The sequence below is a fragment of the Bacillus rossius genome, chromosome 1 (genome assembly GCF_032445375.1).
Source record: "Bacillus rossius redtenbacheri isolate Brsri chromosome 1, Brsri_v3, whole genome shotgun sequence".
Taxonomy (NCBI): Eukaryota; Metazoa; Arthropoda; class Insecta; order Phasmatodea; family Bacillidae; genus Bacillus; species Bacillus rossius.
The window spans coordinates 352,552,447-352,579,760 of record NC_086330.1 but is presented as its reverse complement, the minus strand read 5'-3'; the positions used below and the strand labels follow the sequence as shown (position 1 = coordinate 352,579,760).

Below are 27,314 nucleotides of genomic sequence, written 5' to 3'. Positions count from 1 at the left end.
ACTTTCGCTTATAATGTTTTAAACAAATCTTATGCTGAAAATCTGAAGTAATATTATACACAAACAAAATAAAACCCGATTCCGTAGCTAATGGATGTAGGGACGCGTTAGTGGATGCGAGTGTCGCATCCCTAGAAATCTCGAATTAGTGGATGCGTGAAGGGATGCATCGGCATCCCTTGTGATAATTCGGATTCAACATAAAGATGGCCGCGTCCACTACGATGCACTTTTAGTGGATCCCTTAGCTAAGGGATCCATTAGGCCAGTATTCGGATGCTGGTCTCGCAACATGCGATCTAAATCCGCAAAATTGCAGTGGATGTTAAGTCGTCGCAAGTCCGCCACGAATTCTGCCACAGATTCTCCTTTAGCAGTGTTGTGTGAGTACCGCCAAAATGTAGGGAAATGCAACTTCGGACGTTGGTTTTGGGGCCACTAATGAGGTCATGAGGTATGTATACAGCTCTGCTCCACAAATGGTAAAAGATATTGCACTTTTTTCATTATTGTCTGTAATTTTGTTCGCCACAAAATAATATCCCAAACGTTCTGAGTACGTGTGCCATGTGTCACGCCCTGGAACGAATTTCCCAAAAGCGGGAAAAATCACCATCACAGTGTTTGTTTACATTTTCCCCGCACGCACGCCCGGGTCGTAAAATAAAAATCCTCGACGCCACTTTTGTGTCCTTCCTGACATGCTGTTAGTGCTTCGCCCACTGTTCAACATCTTCCTTGTATCCTTCCACTCCCGAACCCGATATCAACACACTCAACCGAACGACTATTATTATTACTTATTAACCTGCAATTGGGCTTTCACCCGGTGGCAAGAACTCCCACTCACTCCCCTCTCCCCCCCCCCTCCATCAGCTTTCTCCTCAGCTCCCTCCCATCCCTGACCTCCACCATTTCCTCCCCCAGCCCATTCCACTCCCTCCCCGTCCTCACCAGGAAGGTGTTCCGCCCTCTCTCTGTCCGCCTCCACACCCTCTGGAGCTTACATCTGTGGTCTCTTCGTCCTCTGTACTCCCCTCTATGTACTTTGCTTCCCAATTGCCCCCATCCCCCTTCCCCCTTCAGCACCTTGAACATCCTGACCAACCTTTCCACTCTTCTTCTCCTCTGTAACGTTTCCCACCCCAACTCCTTAATCATTTCCGTTGGGCTATGCAGTTTCCCATCCTGCCCCTCCCTCCTTCTCCACATTCCCATCACCCACCTAGCCGCTCTGCGCTGCACCCCTTCCAGCTCCTTCACCTCAGTCACCAGGTAGGGGTCCCAGACCGCCGCCGCATACTCCAACATTGGCCTGACCAATGTGGAGAATGCCTTCTCCTTTGTCCTCCTCCCAGCTCCCTGCAGGGTCCTACCAAGCAACCCCAGCGCCTGCCTTCCCCTCCTGACCACCCCCTTTATGTGCTCCGCCCATCCTAGGTCATTTTTCAGCGTCACCCCCAGGTACTTATATCCTGCTGCCTCTCTTATCTCCTGCCCCTTCCAGTAATATACATTTCGTGTGACTTTCCTCCTCTTTGTAAATCTGACAACTTTTGTCTTACCAACATTCAAGGACATTCCATTTTTCTCCGTCCATTGCTCCAACCTTATCAAGTCCTCTGCTAAACATCCCCCTTCCCCCACAACCTCATACACTACACAGTCATCTGCAAATAGCCTCCATCTGGCTTTCATGCCCTCCCCCAGATCGTTTATCATAATTGTGAACAACAGAGGCCCCAGCACACTCCCCTGTGGCACCCCCGACGTCACTTCCCCCTCCTCGGAGCTTTCCTCACCCACTCTCACTCTTTGTCTTCTATTCCTCAGGAAATCACCCACCCAGTTTACCACCCTTCCATCCCTCACCAGCAACTCAACCTTTTCCATTAACCTCCTATGGGGGACCTTATCAAACGCCTTTTCAAAATCTATAAAGATTGCATCTATCTGCTTCCCCCCGTCCACCGCTTCCACCAGGTCTTCCAACAGCCCAGCCATCTGGGTCTCGCATGAAAACCCCATCCTGAATCCATGCTGCCTGTTATCCACCCACCCCAGATCTTCCATTTCCCCCTTTACGTACCTTCCTACCAACCTCTCCATCACTTTTCCTACACAGGACGTCAAACTGACCGGCCTGTAACTTCCTGGCTCCGCCTTATCATTTCCCCCCTTGAAGATGGGAACTACCACTGCCTCCTTCCATTCCATTGGTAGTTTCCCCTCCTCCAGAGACTGCTTGAAAACCTCCAACAGGTACTTCCCAATCTCCCTATCACCCAACTTCAAATGACTATTCCCTATACCATCTGGCCCAGCTGCCTTTCTCCCTTTCAACCTCCTGATCACCTTAATTACATCTGTCAGTCGCAGCTCAAAGGCCTTCCTGCCCATTAAACTGTCGTCCTCTTTACCCTCCCATGCCTCCCCCTTTGTAAATACTGCCAGATATTGCTCCTGCAGTAAGTCTGCCTTTTCCCTGTCCTCTGTATATTCCTGCCCCCCTCCTCCTCTGAGAACCCCTATTCCCTCCTCACCCTTCACTCTTCTTATGCATCTGTAGAGCTCCGTCCCATTTACCGTCCCCCCTTCCCCCATCAGCTGTTCCATGTAAGCATCCCTTGCTTCCCGCGATTTCCTCCCTAGTTCCTTCCCAAGCGCCTTCATTTCCGCCTCTATCTCCTCTCCCCCAAGCTTCCTTGCCCTCGCATGCAGCCTCCTACATTTCCTTTTCAACACTTTCAACTCCCTTCCATAGTAGGGAGGGTCACCTCCTTGGCCTACCCTCCTCTGAGGTACAAAACGTGTAGCCATCTGCAGCAGAATATTTCTTAAGGCAGCCCATCTACCTTCGAGGTCCTCTATATCTACCCATCTACTGTATTCCCCCTTCAGGAATGCCTCTGCCCCCACTCTATCAGCCTTACCCCAACAGTTTACCACGTTTCCCCTCCTTACCCTTTTCTCCCTCCAGCCCACGTCTAACTCCACTACTGGGATCCTGTGGTCACTGATGCCCTCCATTACCACACTTCCCCTGACCGCCTCCATTGGTCTCACAAGTACCACATCCAACAGGTTCCCGTCATCCTGCTCTCCTCTCCTGGCACCTTTTCTGGTGCTTTCAGTCACCACCTGCTCCAGTCCTCTGTTTGCCAGTTGAGATGCCCATCTCTGTTCCCTTGACCCCATCCCCTCCGGCCCCTTTTCCCATGCCACCCCTGGCATGTTCAGATCCCCCGCCACTATCACCCACTTGCCTTCCCCTAGCATGTCCAACCTGTCCTGCACCTCCCGTATGGCTTCATCCCCTTGCCCTGGTGGCCGGTACACCGCAATCAGCCGTACATTTTTCTCTCCTACCCGGAACTGCATCTCCAATAACTCCGCTCTCCCCCCAACCCATACAACCCTACCACAGAGTCCCTCTCGCATGCACACCATTACACCTCCTCCATTCCTGTTTCTGTCCCTTCTAAATATTTCAAAGTGTGCTCTCTTCAGTTCCCCATCTCTAATTTGCTCGTCCAACCATGTCTCCACCGCTACAATGATATCCGCCCCATAGGCTTCCACCCTGCCCCAGAACTCCTCCACCTTCTTATATATACTTCTACAGTTTATAACTGCGACTTTTACATATTGGCATTTTCCCCCTTGCGCCTCCGTCCCTTCCGCCCTGATACGAGTGCCCCTTCCCCTTAGAACCCCGATTTCCAGCACTCTTGCAGCCCTATCCAACTCCACCCCCCTCTTTCCTCCTTCCTCGCTCCCCGTCCAACCAATCTGAGTTTTGTTGACTTTAGCTGTCACCTCCTCCCTAGCATTGCTATCAGCACTATATTCACAATCACCCCCCTTCTCTCCACCTTCCTCACTATCTAGTTGCTATCTTCTTCCCTGCTGCTCAAACCTTGCCCTTTCCAAATGGCCAGAAGTCTCCCTTCCTAGCAGGTCTCCTAGCATCCATTTTCCCCTCTCTGTTAGGTGAACCTGATCCCTGCCCACACAGTCCTGCCCCACCCATTTCCTGCTATCTACCAACATGGCTCCCAAGTCCCTACACACCCTCTCATACACCTCGCTGACCGCCGCAGCCTTGACATAGTTTATACCCCTCCTTACTAGTACCCCACTGACCACAACTCTGGCTACAGGGAACTTCTCCTTCACCTTGCCCACTAGCCCCCTCATATCCTCCTCTACTTCCCTCCCCACCACTCTACCAGCCACATCATTTCCCCCTACATGAACAACCACCACCTTAACTTTACTGCTTCCTTTCATGCAGCCTACCCTCTCCCCCAAGTTCCTAATCTTTGCACCCCCAAACGCAGCTTTATATATACTTCCTTTCCCCACCCCCTGCAATTCTACCCCCTTCACAATAGAGCTGCCCAGGAAAATCACTTCGGGCTCCTGTCTAACTATTGTACCCCTTTTCGTATCCCTGCCCTCTTCATGCCTGTTCACATCTACGTTGCTTGTACCCACAGCCTTACTGCCGGCCTCCTCCCGCACCCTCCTTGCTACCCCTTCATTCTGCAACCTGACACCTGTTTCCTGAACTTCCCCAGTACATGCCTCTGCATATGTGGCCTTAACAGCTTGAGTCCTTACTTTCTCCCTCCCTTCCAGCTCCTCCACCCTCCTGCGCAGCCTATCTACCTCCACATCTGCCTCCTTCCTCATCTGCCTTTCCTTCTCAACTTCCTCCTTTGTCCTCTTCAGCTCGCACTCCAGCCTTTCGACCCTTACTAACACACTTCTCAACCCATCCTCCCTTTTTACTTCTTCCTCTACCCTCTCTAATCTATGTTTTATTTCCATCTCCTTCCTGTACAACACCTCACCTAATCCTTCTTCCAAATCGACTTCCCTCCTTGTCCCACTCAGACCCTCAACAATCTTTCCTCCCAGAATATCACCAATGAAATTGAGTGCCCAGTCCTTACCCACATCTACATTCCCTCCTTCCCTCTGAGTTCCTGACACCCCACCTACCAGCTCCTGGCTACCACTGCTTCTTGCCATTGCCACTACACTTCCTGAACCCTTGTTATCCTTGTCACAATCCTTACACATCCACTCCTGCCCCAGACTACCCAGCTCCCCCTCCTCTAGTCCTGCACACTCCGTATGGACCCAGCCTTCGCATTTGTCACACCGTACACCACTCTCTCCATCTTTCCACACCTTTTTACAACCCACACATTTAAGCTTCGACTTACATTTCACCCTACCCATTTTGTCACAATTCACTATTCTACACTAACCTATTACCCAAATAACTTAAATACCTAATATATAATCCTACTGTAATAACCAACAGATAATCCTACACCTTAGATCTTATTTCTACTCTAATTAAACGGCCACGTGGCGACCGCAAATCAACACAACACTACTACCTCCTTATGCAAAAGATTAAACACTAAAACCCTTAATTCTTATCTACATTGATACAAAATATATAATGTTACGCTGCTATCTTAGTATACTCCCTTCTCAACTCCTTTGTACTCCTATAATTCCACCATTTCCGCAGAGCTCAATTCCACATCACATTACTTGCCCGCCATCTTGTCACTTCACCAACCTCTCCACTTCACACGTCCTACATGATAGATATGAAACTTGGACATAAAATTGAACAGTTCCAATAAAATTTTTTTAACTGTTTTATATTTAATACACAGTAGTTATTTGAGCTTAGAAAAAAATCTATCAAATGACAATGTTTCTACGGGAAAAAAATTCTGGGTAGGCTGTATTTTGGACTACAGCCGCCAAGGGTTTGTTTCATGAATTTCTATTACGCTGAACGAGAATGTTGTGTATGAAATAAATAATAAAATTTGACGCTGCTTTATTTTTTGACGTGAATTTGATGAACGTTTTACTTTACGGTCGGGTGGTCACATCAGAAAAATTGTTTTTTTAACAATATAATCTTTCCAAGTGTCTGCAAAACTATGGAAAGTGGCCCTGAAGACTGTAAGAAATATTTGTTAGTTATTTGTTGCGGACTAAATCTATCAACCTTTCTTCCATTGCCTAATGGTTCGCTTTCTTATGTGTTTGGGGGCTGACAAAATAATTGTGACACCAAACCATGACAAACTCGGCCCATCGTTCACAACCACTGGCTCAACTGATTCCATATCAACATCAGAATCATCAGAGAGCATATCCAAATCCATTACTGAACAAATTATTGTATTCCTCGTAACTTCTCACGAGGTAGAACGCCGAGGCTCACTCAAGCGTTAATTTTGTGCCTTGTTTGGGGCTTGTTTTGCCCCACTGGCTCATTTCTCTCTGCTACTTTTTGCCTCATTCAATACCTAAGGCACTTCTTGCAATTTTTATTGTTTCTGCAATTCCACTTGTTTCTTTCTTTTCTTCAACATTACCTGTTTTTGCTTAGGCCTTTTGCAATTAATGGTTCCAAAACCAAAGTTATTAACTTTATAGTTATTCCATTCAACCGGCACCACTGAAGCAAATTGATCTATTAGCTTCAAAGTTACAGCTCTCACTGACTTCAATCCGACACTTTCCACCAACGCTCATGACGTCATCACTGCAAAAGTTAACCGCGTGAGTCATACGTAATGACCACAAGCAAAGTCTGCTCTACTAAGATATATTTGCTTCAAACTCTGTAGCTTTCATAGTTTACCAGTTTTACGTGGTGTCGAATCCTCAGCCAAGTGACACCCAACCCAAGAATAAAGAATTTCATATTCCTGTCGGAAATTCATGTAAAAAAAAAAAGTTTGTATTCTAAACATCATCCCGTACTGCACAAATTTATGGCTGACAACACAAGGTCAATAATGTACACATGACAGTTATTTAAGGATTGTTACCATTTCTTGCTGTATTTTGTATTTACAGTGATTAAATAGTTTGCATATTATTTTCATAGCAAGACGACACAAGTAGCCACAGTCTTTTGTGTTAACAAAGGAGTTAATGCATATTTTCATGTTTTACGTGAAATTGTCAAAACAAGGCAAATTTCACAGGAAAATCAGATTTCATAGTTTTTTTTTAGTTTTGAAGCGTTAGGATCGCCGCTTCCTTCAAACACCGCGCGTCTGCGCGGGCGGCGGCTCGTCGTCCCCTCCTTCCTTCCCCCTCCTAGTGTATGCCTGCTTGCTTCTCCCCTCTCCTCCTCCGTTCGGCGCATGCGCGCTGCGCGGCACATATGTTATAAAACAGACGTTTTCGATTTATTCAGTCTTGTTCTTCGTGTATCAACTAGCTCGTCTGATCTCGTTTAGTCTCTTTTGAGAGCTCGAGTAATTTTTAGCCAGCATGTAGTCAGTCAGACTTTAACTTTATACGATGTGCGCAACCTCGGGGGGAAAGAAAATATAAGTTGGAGGTGGCCCTTGCCATAATGTAAACGTTTGTTGAATTTTGTGTGTTTTGTCTAAATTCCCTTTCAATCGCCACCTGGAAAATTTCTTTTGGATTTCATGTAACTTGATTTAATTTAACTTCATTGGTTTGTAACTGTTCTCCCCTGAGTCGTTGACGTACGTAAAACGTATCGTAAATTTTCATTTTTAGATAATGTAACTTACTTTTGTAACGCACGTAATGCGCATAAGGCAGTGGGTTTTCCCTGCATTTTGGCAATCTTGTAATTTGGCAGTTTAAATGAGTCCACCTTAATGGCCATTAATGGGACAGCGCATGTTTTGTACTACGTTGCGCCGGCGTAAAATCTCACCTTTTGTAGCCTTGATAATGGCTCGTTCACTGTTGCTGTGTGTGTTAAACTCTTAAAAAACCACTTTGATCACCTTGTTATTTATTTCTGTTAAGTTTTATTAAAACTTTATTGTTTAAAAATTGTTGTGTTACAAATACCCGTTCGCAATCCTTGCCATGCTATGGCGTTCCACCCCGTCCTTATGCCTGTAGGCATTACAGTTTTGCTGTCTTTTATGCCTTTTTTCATTCCTTTATGGTTGGTATTACGTAATGATATGTCTAGTTTTTTAGTGATGCTGGATCAAACAAAGGAACCAAAAATATATATTTTTTAAACTTTTCATATAATACATTTGCATTATTTAATACCTATGTAATGTACAGACTTTTTCTGAACAGTTTTATTATCAGTATAGATTAGTTGGATGCAATGCATATTTAGACTATCTTAGAATGTCACCTCTCGGGATCGTGTAAGCTCCTAATATAACAAAGATAAATCAGCAATATTTGGACGAATAACAAACAGCAGGTTCTGATTTCCTCATGCTTCACTGGCGAGTAATAACGCTGCCGAGTATTCTGGTACGAATGAAAAATGCATATACAGTACGATTTATTATTTTTCTGTTTATGTTTGATTCCTCAATGTTCTCAGTGCTTGATAACAATATTGCTCTGTATCAGGCTGTTAGGAGCAGAGAGGAGTACATCCTTAACACTTATTATGCACTATGATGCCTTAACCCTGCAATGTGTATATCTCCTGACACCGAGTTAAATATAACTGCAATGAATCAGGTAATTTAGAGGCAATTTAAAGAAAGTTTGAATTTGCAAAACTAGTTTGATAATACTTGAGAAGAGGTATCAGAATAAGTGAAATAGTCAAACCAATTCCATTACAGTGTCCATAAAAAATACCCCCCACTCCTTATCTGTTTGTTGGTCTGATTATTCCTGCATTACATGAAAATTATTAAGTGTTGAGCCACAGTCGGGAGTTAAGAGGAATTCTCCGAAAGAAAAACATATGATAAAAGTGCAGCAGCCTTTCATTTTTGGTGAATATAATAAAAAAAAAATGGGCAGTGTTGATCGAATGGATCAAAACATTGCTATGTACAGAGCAAATATTCAAAACAAGATGTGGTACTTGCTTCTCCTGTCTTGGTGTATTGATGTGTGTTGTTCACAATTCCTGGCAACTGGCAAGAAAAGTTGGAGAAAAAAATCTTTCTCTTAAGAGTTAAGGCGTGAGAATGTCTTGGTGTATTTGAATAAATATGCCAATCCATCTAAAGGCTTTGGAAGACCATCTTTGCCTTTTTCTACATCAAGAAAGATTAGAACACCTTCGTGCTTGCATTGCTTCAAATATTATCACATGGCACATAAATGAATCTAGTGCTAATATGGCCAAAAACATTTATTCTTAATAGTTTAACTATGTGATGTTAGAGCTAAAAATATCGCGGGGATGCCTAGTGTGTCCAAATGGACACAGTAGGTTGTAAATAATCTAGGCAAAGTTATTTTATCATATTTTTTTTTAAGTTTAGCTATGTTCATCAAAGTCAGTTCAAACCAAAAAAAACTGATATTTAAAGAAAAAAATTTATTTAGGCAGTTAAGAGTTTTAAGGTAGCTTTTAAATGGAGGTTCATTCGAGTCTCGTTCCACATAAAGGGTGACATCACGTCCTGTCTTGAGCATCTCGCAAGGTTCTTATGTCCTTAATTATATGGTGGTGCCCATGATACACAGCACGCCATGAACCTACAAGCAATGACAGGCCCCCTGACATCGGTACATGAACATACAAGTGAAAACACCAGGGAGCTACAACACACTAAGATACCGCAAGGTTTCTCGCAAGTGGGTAAACGTGGCGGATGTTGGGGCGAGCCGGTGGGATTTCTCCGGGTTCTCCAGTTTCCCCCATCCATGCATTCCATCCTCATCGACTGTAATGACCTGTATGTTGATGAGCCGTTAAACTCATTCATTCATCCATTCACAATAAGCTCAGATCCAGCTCCGAGCTCTGGGGAGCGTGGAATTAATGCCTAGCTAAATTGTGAGTCGGAAACAACAGCCCTTTTAAACATATTTCTAAAGTCATTAACAAAACTATAGTTTTAACTTATCTTTAAGAGTACTTAAGTTTAAAAGAATACATTAACGTAGCACTAAAAATAATACATAAAAAAACCTGCTTTATAGGTCTCGTGCAGGCTGGAGTGGATTTTTTGTCATCCCTGCCATTGTTTTTAGGGTTTAGGACAGGTGTGAAGAAGGGGGAGGGGAGAGTCCTATCGCACCTCCCATAATACCACCACTGACACTAGCAACCATTGGAAATTTTAAATATGAAACAATTCAAAGTAACAACTTAAGAGGTATCACACATTTATTCTCCAAGAGATAGAAACAGACAATGTCAGAAAAAGGACTCGAACAAATAACACAATCAAGATACAGTAAAACTTAATAATAAAAAGAACACCTAATACAATTTGTATGCAGCCACATATTCACGAAATTTCATTTATTTCTTCCCATCATCAAAAGAACATACATGCATGCAAAGGCACCTACGGAAGGCATTTAATCTAATGTACGCACTCTATTGTACTACATTATATGCAGGGTGACTCAATGAAGCACAAGGAACACACACATGATTATAATATGCATATGATTAGTCATAGAAAGTAGGAAACTAGTAGCTAGTTAATTTTTGATAGAGAAAACAGTTTACACAATCACAAATGGTAGTAAAAATATATATATGTATGTATATTGTATATATATATGTATGATAGCAAAATTTAGTTCCTTTTATATCTACCCATTGACATTTATAAAACAAATGACAACAAGCAAGAACATAATCTCATTATCAGGAAAACAACACACACATTATGCTTAATCCACAATTTTAAGTGATTTGATACATGTTAGTGACAATTTCTCAATCTTGGCATGCCAAGGGAACAGAGTCATTTCTACAAAATTCACTTCTCAACTTCCAGGTGAACAGCGGGATCTTGCAGTAGACACCCTACCTCGATATAAAAAAATAATTGCCTTGGCCAGAGTGCAATACTTAAAGAACACATTGCATGCAAATCAGACTCTGAAGAATGAGATGCAAAACTTGAAACAGAAAATTTAAACGTATGGGTAAACACTGTACAAAAATTAGCTCTAAATTAGTATTCCTACATTATCATTTAAATGTTAAATATTCAAATAGATTACTGAGGGTACCAACAAAATATATCTTTCAGAAATTTCATTTTTCTTAAGAGCACAAACACACACTATACTACGTAACACACCATAATTATTAGGTATTGAAAGCCACAAGTGACTGAGTGTTTAAAAAAATCACAAATGAAAGAGTAAAAAAAAAAAAAAATTTTCCACAGAAAATGTATTTGATACCATTCCATAATGAAAGCCCTTTAAAAAGGATTTTTTTCTTTCAAGAAAGATTCATTTGTGGACAACGACCTTACATAAAGACAATTTTGTACATTCTGCTCTGGTTATCCCACCTAATTGATAATAAATCAGACAATATTGCATTGCTATGGTAAAATCTGCCACTTTAACCATTATTGCTTGCTTTGGTCAATTACTGAACAAGTAACATTCAAATTATTTACATCTCACTTATCAGGTTGTATTCGTCTGTCCTTTAACCAGATGAGTATCCAAAAAAGATAGTACGAAAAACTGATTGCACACAAATAACTTCTCAGCAAAATAACACCAAAATATGTAGGTACATAATAAAAGATCCACGAACAAAGTTTGGAACCAATCTATTTTAATTGAACATATTTCAAATATATTTTTAATGTAGATGATTTGAAATTTTAGTTTGACACCAAATAATAAAATAGAAATCACAAAATTATTTGTGGCTCAATTTTGAAATTTTGACTCTAAAAACAATAATGTTACAACATCAAAAAATACTTAGAACACTGCATTTATGCTTTTCATGTTCAAAGAAAATCATATGATTGTTTAACATTAAACACAATATTTCACATTAGGAAAAAATTACTTACTGGATTTACACATTTGGTTAACTATTTAACACACCACTGTTATATACAGAAAAAAAAAAAAATTATTAAAGGATTTCAGCTTCATGTCTTAAATTATTCCAAACACTGCAATTTCATAAAAATTTTAATGTAGTAACATGTCTCTTAATGAAACACTTACCTAAGGTTCACCTAAATGAATTGAACAACCTACAACATTGTTCCACAAAACTCTAAAAATAAGGCTGACATTTGAACTAAACATTTTTATCATTAATTAAGAAGCATCTCATAAAGCATGCATATATGAGAAATAAAACAGTAATAATGCACAGATTGTTAGATAAGTAAAATTTTTTTATTGATGTTACATCTTAGCTTTTGGTAAACATAATTTGGTGAGAGTATTTCGTGAATGCGATGAAAGTCCAGGAATGGAAATGTGCAACAACCATGGTGCTGCCATCTGTGGCGAATGGTGCAAACCAAACCTCACAAAGCCAAAGGGAAACTTTATAGTATTAACTGTTTAAGGAATTTTAACGAGATGGGCAAAATTAAAAAAAAATTCCTTTTTAAAAAAATCAGGTTCAATGAAGAGGTTTAATATTTTCTCAAGTCTTTTTCGCTTTTATTACAGCAGTTTCATATACATATAGATTAAAATTTAACTCTCTAAATAGAATGATTTGATATTCGATGGAGCTGCTCTGGTAGCTAATTCTAGTGGTGGGTGCAGAAACTATGTGCGATTTGTGGCCAAAATTTTAGTTGATTTGCGGCCAAAATTTTAGTTGAAAACACAATTTCTGTATATTTATCATGCTCTGCATTATTTTAAAGAATTCTACGTTAAATTTTGTGTCCGAGATTCATATTATAAGTGTATTTGCAGCATGAGAACACATGAATTTGCTCGTTACCGAGGTTACATGTTACACACGAGTGGTGAGTACTGAAAGACTCATATTTTTTTAAAATAAAATTCTGTGTAACAAAATCAAATCTGAATTAGTAAAATATGGAAATGACAGTCCATTTGATGATTAGAGACAGGATTTATGGTGAATTGCAATAAAATCATAAAATCTTGTATCTGATGCATTAGCAAAGTAAATATGGTTGGAAATTAACATTTAAGTTTTTTTTGCCAAATACAGAAGTCCAAAATCTAAATTTAGTTTGCTAAAATTCTGATATTTTTCCTGTTCGACACCTCATAAATATCATTCAAGATAACTGTAACAATCTACACATAACTAGTCATTTATGCCACTTATCCTTCTGATGAGAGAAAATTTATGGATACAAATGTTATCTGTTCTCAACCAACGAACTACACTCAAGTAGATTTGTGCACAGAATTTTTAATATTTTTATTTTTTTATTAATGTACGGTAATAGTTTTAAAAAAAAAAATCCCCATCACAACACTGCATGACTGTGCTGTGCTCAAGTTTGAAGATAAACCACAATAACATCCTCATGAAGTGTGTTATTAAGAATAAAATTTCCTAATTACAAAGACTTGAAATGCAATCACTTCAAAATAAGTGAAGAACTGAGCGAGCAACAACTATTACTTCACTATGCTAGGCTATACATATTTTTTAACTTTTAAAGTATAAAAAAAATGGGGAAAATGCAGGAGTTCACAGGACGAGGTAAGCAAAATAATAATAATAATAATAATAATAATAATAATAATAATAATAATAATAATAATAATAATAATAATGGAATCATGGAATTTTCACAGAATCCAATAACACAATATAAATAGAATTAGTATAACTTTGACAATAATTATACCCAGTCACAACAGCATTAAAAAAAAAAAAAAACTGTAAAATTCATAATAGGTAATAACAAAATTTTCACAACATGATTTTAATTTATTTATGAAATATGTTTTTACAAATCTACATTTAGCTTTTTAAATTTGAAATTTTAAGTTTGGAATGTAATTTTTTTTACCACAAAAAAGTTTTTGAATCATGTCACAGTATGAGATACAAACATACTCTTAGATTATATACCATAAACATTGCTTACTTTGAAATTATTCGTACACATATTGAATATTATTGAATTCTCCTCATGCCAAACATGTGCCAGTGCAAATTGAACCTTTTTCTCTCATGAACTTTACCACAATGTAAAAGTGGGATGCCTTTGTGATCACAGCTGCCCACAATCACTGGTTGTAGGATCTTACGATCGGTGTATAGACCTAAAAGTTACACGACCAGTTGCTACCATGAATGCAACATTGCATCTGAACCAAATTCTGGAAGATGGGAAAACAATCCTATGTTTAAAGACTACAGTTTCCGTTTCAAACTACTTCATTTCTATGTGAAATTACACAAGCATTTCAACTTCAAATATGCCAGCTTTCATAATAGTGTAACATAGTTGGGTATCTACAAAAACTTTTTTAACCATTTGAAATAAACCAATAATTTAAAAATACTTATTGGCTTATCTGGGTCATGTTTAATGAGCAAAAACATTTTGCATGGGAAACACTTGGGAAAAAAAAATAATAAAATTGACTAAATACTGTGTTTTATCGCATAATAGTCGCTACTGTTATTTTAGCATGTCAAAATTTAATAAAATATTTATTGCATAAAAATCTCATTAATTTTTTGATCTTGCTCTTAGATTCGGAGTGCTTTGTAGTAAACATGACCTCGCCAAAGATCACAGGACGAAGCACTGTGCGACAGTAATCAGTTTTCAAGCTGCAGTCAGGCAGTGCGGTAGTTATGAGAAAATATAGAAATTATAGCGCGGGCTATAATCTAAAAGTAATTCTTGAAGGTGAACAAAATGGAAACAGAGCATCTGGCCACGAATTTTCCCTAGGCCTTTGCTGTTAATGGCGATGGTGACAATTCGATGACAAACACCTCATTGGAAGGAACTTTCCATCAAGCACGGAAATAAGTGATGCTAAGTATTTCTGGTGAGTTAAATTATTTATTTTACCAATACAGTGTTTAATTTAAACCAATTGCGTACATTTAATATTTTGGTTTTTTCTTTTGCATGTTACAATGGAAAGACTCGTGAATGACTACAGATGCATTATCAAAGATTTTTTTTTTTTAACAAATTGATAAATGAATAATTAATTTAATCTGTTTGGCATGCTTTCGAACACACTGCTTTTCTCACAAAAAAAATTGCACCTCTACTTTTCAAACTTTAGCATAAAGTATGTGATGATTATACAATAAAATACAGTATTTTAGCAACATTGTAAATTTCAAACACTTCTTACCCATTAAATGGAATGGCCTGAGCCAGAAATAACTCTGCATTATTATTTTAACAAAGGCATGTTGTCAGTCTTCAGTTGGCTTAAAACGGTGAAGACTGCCCGTATGATATCCAAAATGTGGTGACCATTAGGATCTTCCTAACTGATGACAGTGTGCTAGGTTTGCCTAAAAAGTATTTTTTTTTTTAAATGAAGAATTCCTTAGCTGTTAGGTAGTAAAAACCATAGACTAAGTATGGATGTAGATAACACATTCAATTTTTTCAGTAGAAAATTTTTGGGACCAGTATTGAATTGTTTGGCAAATAGATGTGCCATACCAAACTCGGTTCTCCGTTGAGGTTACAAAATCTTGCATCCCTTTGGTACATCCGAGTTTCAATGCAATGACATAACATCATGTTGTTCAGGGGCTTCTCTCTGTGTCTCCGCCCACCCCAATTCCTTCATATTTCAAACTTTCTACTAGTAATGTACGTGTGATGTGTGAAAGACCATTTTTGAACAGCATGTCTTCACCCGAGAGGAAGATGGCTAGTCAGCAGGTGCTGACACCATCTAAATATTAATTAAAGCAGTAGTTGTTGTCATTGTTACTTTTTTTGTTATGAACAACTACATGAATAATTTTCTTTTTAATTTATTTATCTCCCGGTAGACAAAGATATTCCGAATGTCCTCCTGAGTGATAATTTTTCATAATTTTTGTATTTCAAATCACCAATAATGTAAAGGGTTTGTATAAATGCTAATGTTTGTGAAGTGTTTTACGCCTTATACTTTTAATGTCTGTGGCAAAATTTTTGAACGACCTAACGGCTCTTGTATCTTGGCGTGGGGACGGTGCCCAGCGCAAGCTGCGGCCATTGTTTTCCCCCCGTCAAACTTGATCGCAACCAGAGGCCGGACGTGTCAGCCCGGGGACATCATTGCGCGCTACTGATTTATTAATACTGTTCATCCTTAAATTATACTCAATTCTATCTTTCACCCTCGGGGCCCGCTTCTGGACGCCGGCTGCTCAACTTAATTGAATTTCAACCCTGCACTGAACTCTTGTAATTAACAGGAAGATATCGTCCAGCCATGTGAGTGCACTGGACTTTAACTAACTTGATTCATGCCGCAGGACTTTTTTTATGTGTTTTTAACTATTGGTTTGTTTAAATGTTACCAAACGTGAGGAACGGAAGTGTGAAACGTAGAATTGTGTGTGGGTCGCCTTAAAGAGCAATGCGTTTAGTTTTAGCGTGTCTGATGCTGAGAGTGGACCAGGTTTTTGCACGAGGCATTACAAGTAGGATCATGTCTCAAATTTTGCCACACCAGGACCACGTCACACACTGAGTCTAGCTGGGTCCGTGTCGCCCTTATCACACGGTGATTATGTCCACGCACACTCAACAACACCCGTGAAGTGACCCTGGTGTCAAATGTTTGATTCATTTGGTACTAATGCATGTATATATTTTATGCTTTAAATTACTTTTTAACCTACTTTTTTTTTAACAAGAAACTGTGTGTATGATGCACATTTAATTGTTTACATTCAACCAAATCTGTCTGTTGTATCGTGAAACTGTAAGCCAATGATGGTCTCATGCACATGACTAAACATGGTCCCTGTATCCACAACATAAACTGGTTTCGTAGCTCTCGTTCAAAAACATATTATACAAGCAAGCAAATAAGCTTTAATTTACCCTGCACTCAGTTTAACCACATTTAACATACTCAACTTACAAAATGTGTTTTTGCATTTATTAAAATATTTGAACCTTGCGTTCAATTTACCTCCCCCAGCCATCTCTCCTTCAAGGCATTATTCCTATGGAAAAAAAAGTTTGTTTTTTTGTAAGTTGGACAAATTTTTTTAGAGTATACATATATACATACATAGTGAAAGTGATAAGTGCTAACCAATTACAAACATCACAAGATTCTGCTTTCTCATTAATGTTTTTTTTTATTATGTTATAAAATAATTACACTTAAAGTTTGTGCTTAGCATGAAGGATATGTAGATATGTATGTCTGGGATAGTTGAATAAGCTGGGGCAAGACCAGATTTACTGTTGCTTGTCTCGATAAGAGCCACACATACTGATTATGTTTTAACAGGTCGAGATTAAACTCCCCTTTACAAGTTTACTTCAAACTACATACAACAGGCAAGATCCCATCAAAAACTTTTATTAACATTGGTACAAAGTAGTGACCTTTAACTTTCAAACCTGTTCAATTTTCATACACAATAACAAAATTATGAAAATAAATCAATCACTTTAATAATTACAAAGGTTTGAAGTGTGCAATGTCTTCTCTTACTAAAAAATGCATTGAACACAAGTACACATACATGACTATCCTAATAAATAGTACATAAATGTATTAGAACTATTTTGATTATGGATGGTGTACGCTGTGCAGTGCTTACACCAAAGACATTCTGAAATATAATATACAGTTGTACTGACACAAAATTAAAAAAAAAAAAGTTTTGCATCTCATAAAACACTGGCATCAATGAAAAATCTGACATCCACTGACGGTCAAAAAGATAGAACAACTCAGTTTGCAATGAAAACACCACCAATACACTTGATCTACAAATAAAAGATACAGAGCTGATACTGGCAATGTTACAGTCACAAAACTGCACAAAAAAAAACTGTTTATGGTTACATAAGATAATGGGCCACACAATGAGACATTTGCAAAGCCAGTTGCTTCAATACATAGCTCACACTTCAACTTTTTTTTTTACTTCACAGAACACCCAATTTATTAGCAAGCCTGACTGCAAAAACCAATTAACTTCGAACTGAAAATAACACTTTCATTCACAGTAACATAATTCTGTAAACTTTACCAGGACTCATTATAAAACCTCTATTCTAAATTTTTCACTACTATGCATAGTGTAAATAATAATGTAAAACACTTTCACACAAACACTCAGCATCACAAGTTTAAACCAATCTTAAGGTATTAACTATTCTGGAAGGAATCACTACTCGGAATTTCTACAAATAAATTATTTCTGAAATTGATGTTTACTATCCGGTGGAGAGGGCACGGCTGTTACTGAAAATCTGTGAACGACAGAACACAAACATAAAAACACATAAATAGAAGTCAACATGACACACCTCAATCTAACCATTCTCTCTTCAATACAAATACAAAGCCACAAATTATTTTAACTCCACTTCTAAACAACAAGCAGTGAAATTATATTGCAGCACAATACTCTGGTAAATCATTTATAGCAGCATATTACTTAAAGTACCAACATTCAACAAATGGTAATAAAATAATGGAAAAATTAAGCATCATATCCGAGCATAATAGCACAGACTTTTTTTTTTTAAGTTTTATAAATATCAATTTTTTCTTTTTAAATTAAATATATTATATATCTTTTCTGTCTATATTAATAATAAATGTAATAACATACTCTCTTTACAATTATATATATATATTTATAGATATAATACAAATTCTATGTTAACAAGCATTTAATGCTTGTTGCCTACATCATACTCAAATGCTTGCATTATGTTTTTCTCTGATATTTACCGAGGGAGATATTTAATTATTTAATAGAATGTGCAATGCCAAATAATATCCATCATGGCCTACACTAGAGGTAACAGCCTGCCACAATGTGTTGGCTCTCAAAAACGTTTGATGACTTTCATCACGTGGTAATCCAAAAACTGTACACACTAAAAGACCTTAAAAATTTGTCAAAAAAACTCCACCATACCATTGATAAAAAATTAAAACATCTTAATGCAACTGATAAAAATCAGTATTAACAATTTCTAAACAATCTGCATCTTTTCAAATTATATTTACAATATTCAATTTCTGTAAAACATCATCAACATGTGTGATACTAGGGGCAACAGTGTAACGTTTCAGAACCGGAAAAAGCTGTTCACGAACAAACTTATTACATCTGTCATGTCCCCGATACAGCATGTCATTATTCCAGAAAATTTGGAAAACGTATACATGATGCTGATGAAAAATTGCAGCTATTCTTTTTTTTTTATACATATAAAAATACAACATTCAACAGACTTTACAAACTAAGTTCAAATTTATAGGCATAAAGCCCTTCCATTGTGTACCACTATTTAATTCTGTTCTCCCTGAAACATTAGCTTGTGATGACAGAATGCTCAGTTATACATTAAAATTTTTACAAAAATCACTTCACTGAAAAGGCTAATTTAGGTATATTTGTCTTCATATTTTTCACTATGTAATAACACACATTTATTGACTTAATTTATTTCCAAAGAAATAAAATTTATACTCATACTTTTGAGGAAACGTGTTTGTAAAAACAAAGTAATCTTACACACAAATAAAAAAGAATAAGTGACTTGCAAGAATCTTTATTCTACTGCATATTTACCTTCCAAAAGTTGCCTTAATTTGAGATTTTGCAAGAAAATCTTTTTTTCCTCATCTTGAAACAATAATATATTTCAATGATGCTCGTATTGTGAAAACAATCTCACATTTTAACTCCTAAATGGATTGTACTCCTAGAATATCAGCAGTTCCTAAATGCACGTTACCTCTCAATTAATCATCTGCTCTAACATTTCACGAGACAAAGAAGATACACGTCTTAGTTCCTCCCAGTGAACAAGTACCTCAGATAGTTATTCTGGTAAAACATCACATATTCTGAAAGACTAGCTGTGAGATAATACACAATCAACATACTATATAATGTACTACGATTTACGAAAAAAAACCTGGTCGTCCGCCGTCACTTCTCCTGAACCATTTCGTTTTAACGTCCACGCGCGCCACAAGTTTTCACCCCGGGTTCTTCAGGATCCTGCGCTGCCGGAAGTCGTAGACCTTCCTGCAGAAGAACACCATGTCCGGGGGGACAGTCGCGGGCGGCTGGCGGCTGGTGCGGGCGTATGCCTCGGACTGCGGCACCACCAGCGCCGGCTCCCTCACGCCCTCCTCCTGACGCCTCTGGCTCTTCCGGAACCTGGGAACACCCGGGCCCGACACGCTGCATCGCCGAGTACCGTCTGTGGTGTGCCCGCAACGCAGAGCCGAGGGAGATACCGAACATGCAAGGGCCATTCACAACTAATGCGATGAAGCTCAGAGGACAAGGAGGGCACTTTGTCGAGAGGCAAAAAAGACAGCCCTCTTAAGCTCGACATATGGTTGCCGCGGAAGGCGACGCACCGTCAGTACTTGGGGCCACGCTCGGAGCCCCCACGTCTAACTGGAGCCGAGCGAGATGATCACAGATGCATTGACCCTGGATGCGTACCAAAGTTGTTAAATACAGGGATTGCACCTAGGAAGAGGGTCTTCAATCTTTTTCGTCACGATGATCACCAAGCGGGCCGCCGCAGGGCCAGGCTCTGAGGCCAGACCACGAATCTGGCGGCAAGAACCGCCCAAGAAGATGCGTAGTCAACTAACAGTTTCTCAGCTGCCCCGAGGATTATAAGGTAAGTGCACCGCTGAGGCTGTACAATTAGGCGCAATGTACAAGGGGCAGCTCCCGGGCAATCGCCCAGGACCCCGCGCAGGTGTTTTTAATTTTTATTTTACTTGTTTGTCTAGTTTTTTTTGTTAAAAATATTGATATTAATATGAAAAAGTTTATTAGCATTTAAATTAAAGTGCTGGTTAGTACTAATTTTAATTCATGTTTTATTAGAAAAACTTTCCAATATTTTATTGCCCCGTATAATTACACAATTTCACCAGAATGTTATTGTAAGCATTCATAAAACTGAACCAAGGATAATTTATTCGGAAACAATGTCAACATTTCTTAAGCTATTAGCAAAACTATCGTCAAAATTTAAGTTACAGATTGGTTTAAAAGTTTGTTTGGAAGAGTTAATTCTTTCTAATTTTTCAGGTGAGGGCCTTTATAAAATCAAATAGCCCCAGGCCCCACAGGCAATATATATTAAGGTTTCACACATTTTTTTTTTTTTTTTTTTTTTACCTTTTTTTCAACTTATTAATGTAAAGCATTAATGTAATTGTTGTACTTTTTTAAGTAATCTATATTTATACAAAATTAAAAATTATAATCTAATGCATTTTAATCATCTTCGCAAACATAAAAACCCATGAATGATATAGTATATACCAAAAATATTCAATGTGTATCAACTGTTTCTTACTCATATAGACCAAGAGCCATATTTCTCAGAAAATTATTTGAAATTTGAACATTACATTTACATTTATAATTTGATTATTCTTTCGGTTTATGATTGTATTCCATATTTTTAAACAGCATGTATTCATGTGATCTATTATAACAAACTTGTATTAATAACACTGGCACTTGTGTACGAAACATGTAATATGTAAGCTAAGCTGACATTTGATGGAAGCAATTTAGTCTTTTGCACTCTGGAGAAAACGAAAGGAACGGTTCTTCAGAGCACCAAGCAAAAATAGTTACACAAACACACAGAGTACGTTCCATTCTGGAAGAGAATGTGCAGGAAAATCAAACAGAAATGTAACATTCTTTACCTTAAAATGAGTCAAGAGTGAGTAGAAGACATTACATAGATACACATATATCAACTTGGTAATAGTGTCAAAGCATCAATTAGTGGTTAGTGCAAAGATGAGTTTACAACCACCGTTATCACTGGATAGCATCAGCGTGAGGATTACCTTTTCATTTGAACCCACCTCATTTCACCCCCAAATAAAGTATACGAGACACATATTTTTTGCTAGTTGGAACAGCTACTTCAGACAGTAACAGATACTCACTAAGTGTAATGTAAAGGATGAAAAAGTAGTGATTTTGTAATTGTCACTAGTGCGAATTATTACACTTAGTAAATATCTGTTAGAAATATCTCTTTGACAGAACAACAAATACAAGGGACGTATAGTCTTAAAATTTCAGGATTAACCCATAAATAACAGTAACAGTGAGAAAATAACAAAAATTATGACATTTGAGATAGAGCTCTCAGGTATAAATAACTTCTGTGATGTATATTAACACATGCGTGCTTTGGTAGTGGAAAATATATATGAAATAATAAAGTGAAAACGATGTCTGCTATATGTTTGTGCTATGTGTATTGAAGTAATGAAAGAGCCCGATAAAGATAAAATAACTTTAAAAAAAGTTATTTTAATCTATTTTAGTTTATATTGATATTTATTTCTTACTAATAATGTAATAATTGCTTAGAGTTGCAGTACAATAGTTAAATTGGGACACATTCAAGAAATCATTGGTTTAAAACTATCAGGACTAGAAATTTTTGTAATGTTTAATGTGCCTGACTAGCTTTTTAGTAAAATAATTTAAAAAAAAATGCATTTAAGTATGCTTTACAGTTAAAAAGATTGAACTTTATATTTGTCCTCTCCAGTCATTTATTTCAAAATACATCTCAAATTAGCAGGCAATTTTATGATATGCGAGAAAATGCATATGTATAAAATAAAAAAGTTGTCGCCTCTGTCGCATACGAGTGTAGCCTGACAGACTAAAAAAGTGTGCTCATATCACAGACAGAGAAATATCCTGAAAGCGTACAAGTTAGATAACCAGGGTTGAAACTACAACAATCCCTCACTTAGCACATCTTCAAACTGCGTGAATTCATTTAGCACAATGTTAATTTCATTGTCCCAGTTTAATAGCACGTCTATAAATTTCAGTTAGCACGAAATCGCTGCAGGCAAAAAAAACTTGGGCATGACGCCACGAAGTCTGCTTGAACTCGGTAAACAACAGATGTGCCGTGGCATACAGTTAGCCATACGATTGGGGACAAGATGTGCGTGCAGGTCTGACTACGCTATCGGCTGTTGTACAAACATCAGCTATGGCAAGTTCAGTTGCGGCTATTAGCCTCAGACTAGGCCGTGATGAACTTCAGTCTAGCCAGTGGCAGGGAACTCACACAACACAAAGCAATGTCTGCCGGTAACTGTACGCACATAAGCACCTGTAGTTTGAATCATATTGAAATCATGGCTTCCAAGTGAGTGCGTAATGCATCGTGTTCAAGTATTTGAGACAAAACTAGAAGAGCATGAAGACCACACTTATGTTGGTCGCATTTTAGTTTTAAGCAAGTCAACTATGTGCACAATCGTATGAAACAAGGACTCTATCAAACGTTTATATAAGTCTGATGCTGTTGTTTGTACTAGCGGGAATATATTTGACATTAGATACCGGAACAGTATTAACTGATGATTCACATGGAAAAGGTTATTAAATGAATGGTGCAATGAAAAAAAAAATCACGGGTCTAACAGGATTGGTGTGAACCAAGTGGTGATACATGAATAAGCACTTTAATTTTTGAAGAATTAAAATGTAAATATCCAGACAGTAATATTGGTTTCACTGCCAGTAAAGGATGGTTTGGAAAGTTCGTGGAAAGGTTTGTGATGTCAGTTGGTCACGTCCGGGTGGGCAAGCCAACCAGCCGACTGATGATAAGCAGGTACATAACCACCTATCACCTGTTACGCGGTGTCTTATTTGTCATACAAAGTATTCCATGGTAGGCTTATAAAGATAAATGTTGTGACATATTTATCATTGAGTGTTATTCTACGCATTTATATTATGTAAATAAATTTTCCCTACACATTTTGGAACACATTAAGTAAATTAATCTCGCTATTTATGGAGACTAGTGCTTCAGAATACGCAATTTGGAATAACACAAACATTTTTAGAAATGCATTAGTCATGATAAGTGAGGGATTGGTGTATTTTAAAATTATTTCTGATGGCTTTATGGCACAATTTCCCCCCGAGAGCAAAAAAAATTACGACTTATTCAATGTTACCATATTTTCCCGGTCGGGTGGCCACACTATCATATTCATGATTCCCTAACACAAAAATTATATTCTCTAACATATCCCTGATTTCCCTGATGTTCAAAAAAGTCCCCAACATTCCCCAGTTTTCCTTGTTTTTTTTTCCAGACAAGTGGCAACCATGGATCATGCATTAGTTCTATTTCTCGGAGGAAGAAAGCAAAGGAGCTGACCTGCAGTACTCGTTGAACGTGAGGACGTAACACTTGTCCTCGATGCAGGCCACGCTGTTCGTGTCTTTGTGCTTGGAGGCGAATACCTCGTCCTCCATGTGCTCTTCCCGGCGACCTTGGTCCGTGTGCTCCGGCCTGTAGTACCACAGCAGCGACACCATCATCTCGCCTGCAACGCCACACAACGTTCCCTTTCACTACCACACTCGGGCTGCTGCGATCAAGTGGTCAAACCACTCTCCTCCCGATTCACGCTCCATTCCTGGTGGTTTCCAACCTGGATTTTTCACAAAAAGAAAAAAAAAAACATGACGGACATTGTTCAAAGAGCCAGTAGGTTTTCACTGAAGAAGCGCCCCTCCCCCACACCACCCCCCCTTCCCCATGAAACAAAACACAAAATATTCCATCAATTTCTCAACTCATAACCCCTCACCATCTCTGATGACCTCCATGATGAGAGATTTTAAGCCCAAAAAAATCACACCAAAATAAAACTAGCACTTCATACAGAATACAAGGAGTTTGAGACTGAAAACAACCTCTACAAAAACTGTGCAAGTTGTTTGCATTATTCTTTTGAAATTAATTTAGCTTAATATCTTGTGTGGACTCAGAATTTGAATCCAGGTCTACTTGACGTGAATTCAGTGGTTTAAAGCTATGCTACCTTGTTTAGTTTGATGCAAAGTAAAAAAAAAAAAAATAAATAAATTCTTTGTTAATTTTTATTTGTCCAGATATATTTCTTTCACTGTATTAAAAATTTTTGGGGAGCCAAAATAGTAACAAGTAGTTAATCAGCTTTGTAAATCACATTATTTTTATTAAAATTGTACAAAATATTTCATCTAGACATACAAGAATTAAAGTGTTCATCACAATGAATTAGAAATTTTTCCTTCTCAAATACTTGCCATTTAACCTAAATGGACAGAATTATATTCTGATGCAGTGAAAAATTTCACCACTTATAGCTGTCAATAAAATTGATTGTGCAACAGTTAAAAATAAAATCTAAAAAACTCTTCTAGTTAAACGGAACTGCGAATATTTCCTCACCATCATCTTGGTTCTCCCACAGCGCAGCTACTTTGGCGATGAACGGCAAGTCAACTTTACGCGTCCCAGACTTGAGCAGCACACAGTCCCGCGGGCAAATGATGTCTCCCTCTATGTGCCGCATCGAAGGGTAGCACTTCCGCATCTGCGGAGCATCATCACTCTGAAAACATGCCACACACACTTTCCACACGCCATTAAGGTTTTTTGATGTGCAAACATCTTAGCTCTTGCTATACGGCATTTGGTAGGAGTAATTTCGAGAAAATGAACAGAAATGTGTCATATAGATGGCGGACCCACGTATAGCAACATAAACCTGTATATAGTATAAAATATAATCTTTATGGTAGTGAAACTACCCTGGGATATATTTGGTAAACTCAAATAGTCATAGCAAAAAAGTAATCACAAGTTTTAAAATGCCTAAGGAAACTGGTATTACAATGATTATAATACATTTTTTTTGACGTGACAACGTCTAATAAATCGATGAACGCCGGCTGCACGCACGAAAAAGTGTCCCACTATGGATGTGTCCTGTTTGCTCATTGTACGCATGCGTGGCATCTCTCTTCCACTCGATTGGAACAACCATCGATTTGACTTTTCAATCATATTTTCGTCATTTGAATTATTAATATTATGTAATTTAACGATCGTCCACCGATTTTCAGCACAATCGGTACGGTTATTTAAAAGTAATGTTGAATATTCAAATACGTTTTGAACCAACAATGGTGTTTTACAGTTACACATAATAATTCAAATTACAACCGGGATCTTTTGCACAATGTTTTAAAAAATATTGTAACACATTATAAATAAGTTTGGTGTATTTGGGATTCGTATTTGTTATAAAATCGTGTTATAAAAACGAAATAATATTATTCCCCTACCGTGAACAAAATGATCGATAGTATCGGTAGCAAGAACTGGCCCTTAATGAAATGCACATATTGTAATAATATTGCCCATTAACGAACTCTACTAAGATTTTCCACTACTAGATTTTATGTATCAATTTGGAAGTGATTTGTTAAAAATTGATGCAGTTATATTGACCATAAAATTATGATATATATACACACACACTTTTAAGCTGACGATGGTTTTGGGGTCTATGGCACACGTAACGAGAATATCACAATATCATTAAGCATGATATCTGTAGAAATTTCATAACTAAAGAATTTCACATTTTCTCGCAAACACTAACCCATTATACCCCATTACATTTTTGGCCAAAGTGACTATGTTTACCTGCAACAACATTACACCTATCCCTCACTTAACACTACTAACTCGTTCCTCAAAATGCTCGTGTTATTCGAAATCGCGTATTATGAAGCATAAGTTTCCATAAATAGCAAGGCTAATTTAATTAATGTGTTCCAAAATTGTCTAGGAAAATATACTTTACGTAATATAAATGCTTTGAACAACACTCAACGATAAATGTGTCACACTATTAATCTTTATATGCCTCCTATCACACTTTGTAAGACAAATACGACACTGCATAACGGGAGATAGGTACGTGGTTATGTACTTTATCAGTCGGCTGGCTGACTTGCCCGCCCGGACGTGACCATCAACTCACGTCGCATACTTTTCCAAACCATTCTTTACTGACAGTGAAACCAATATTACTGTCTGGATGATTACATTTTAATTTTTCAAAAATTAAAGTGCTTATCGTGTCTTATCGCATAATCGTTGCACAATTTATAATATCAAGTTTCAAAAGTAGGGGTGCGATTTTAATGCGAAAAAAAAATTGTTGTTAGGTAAAGTTATTCATACAAACATAACCCATTCATGGAAACTGCATTTATTTAAAAAGTAGAGTATGAAAAAAGCACGCCGCCAAACAATTTAAATTAATAAGTCATGCAACAAAAACCTTTATTCAAATTTAAATAGAAAAACAAAATCTGTGACCCAAATGCGAGCCTGAACTAACGCATAACTATCGTCATAGTACACACCACGAAATAGTGCGGGCTATCAAATGTAGTAAACTCGGCACAAGACCGAGAGCGTGCGTTGCATGCAATCGGTGAGATATCAATATTGATATTC

At 38.0% G+C, this 27,314-nt stretch overlaps 1 protein-coding gene across 3 annotated transcripts in view; it reads right to left on the bottom strand.

Moving 5' to 3' along the window:
• Positions 1 to 10,132: 10,132 nt before the first annotated feature.
• LOC134528232 (nascent polypeptide-associated complex subunit alpha, muscle-specific form-like) overlaps positions 10,133 to 27,314 on the bottom strand; it is a 216,179-nt gene continuing 198,997 nt past the window's right edge. For 2 of the 3 annotated variants that reach the window (XM_063361650.1, XM_063361652.1), the window contains 3 exons: positions 25,230 to 25,392; positions 24,168 to 24,336; positions 10,133 to 20,125 (listed from right to left, as the gene is read on the bottom strand). In XM_063361650.1, the coding sequence (XP_063217720.1) occupies positions 19,942 to 20,125; positions 24,168 to 24,336; positions 25,230 to 25,392 (516 nt within the window). In that variant the 3' untranslated portion in view covers positions 10,133 to 19,941. The remainder of the gene's footprint in view (positions 20,126 to 24,167; positions 24,337 to 25,229; positions 25,393 to 27,314) is intronic. The other variant, XM_063361651.1, reaches the window with a different exon arrangement.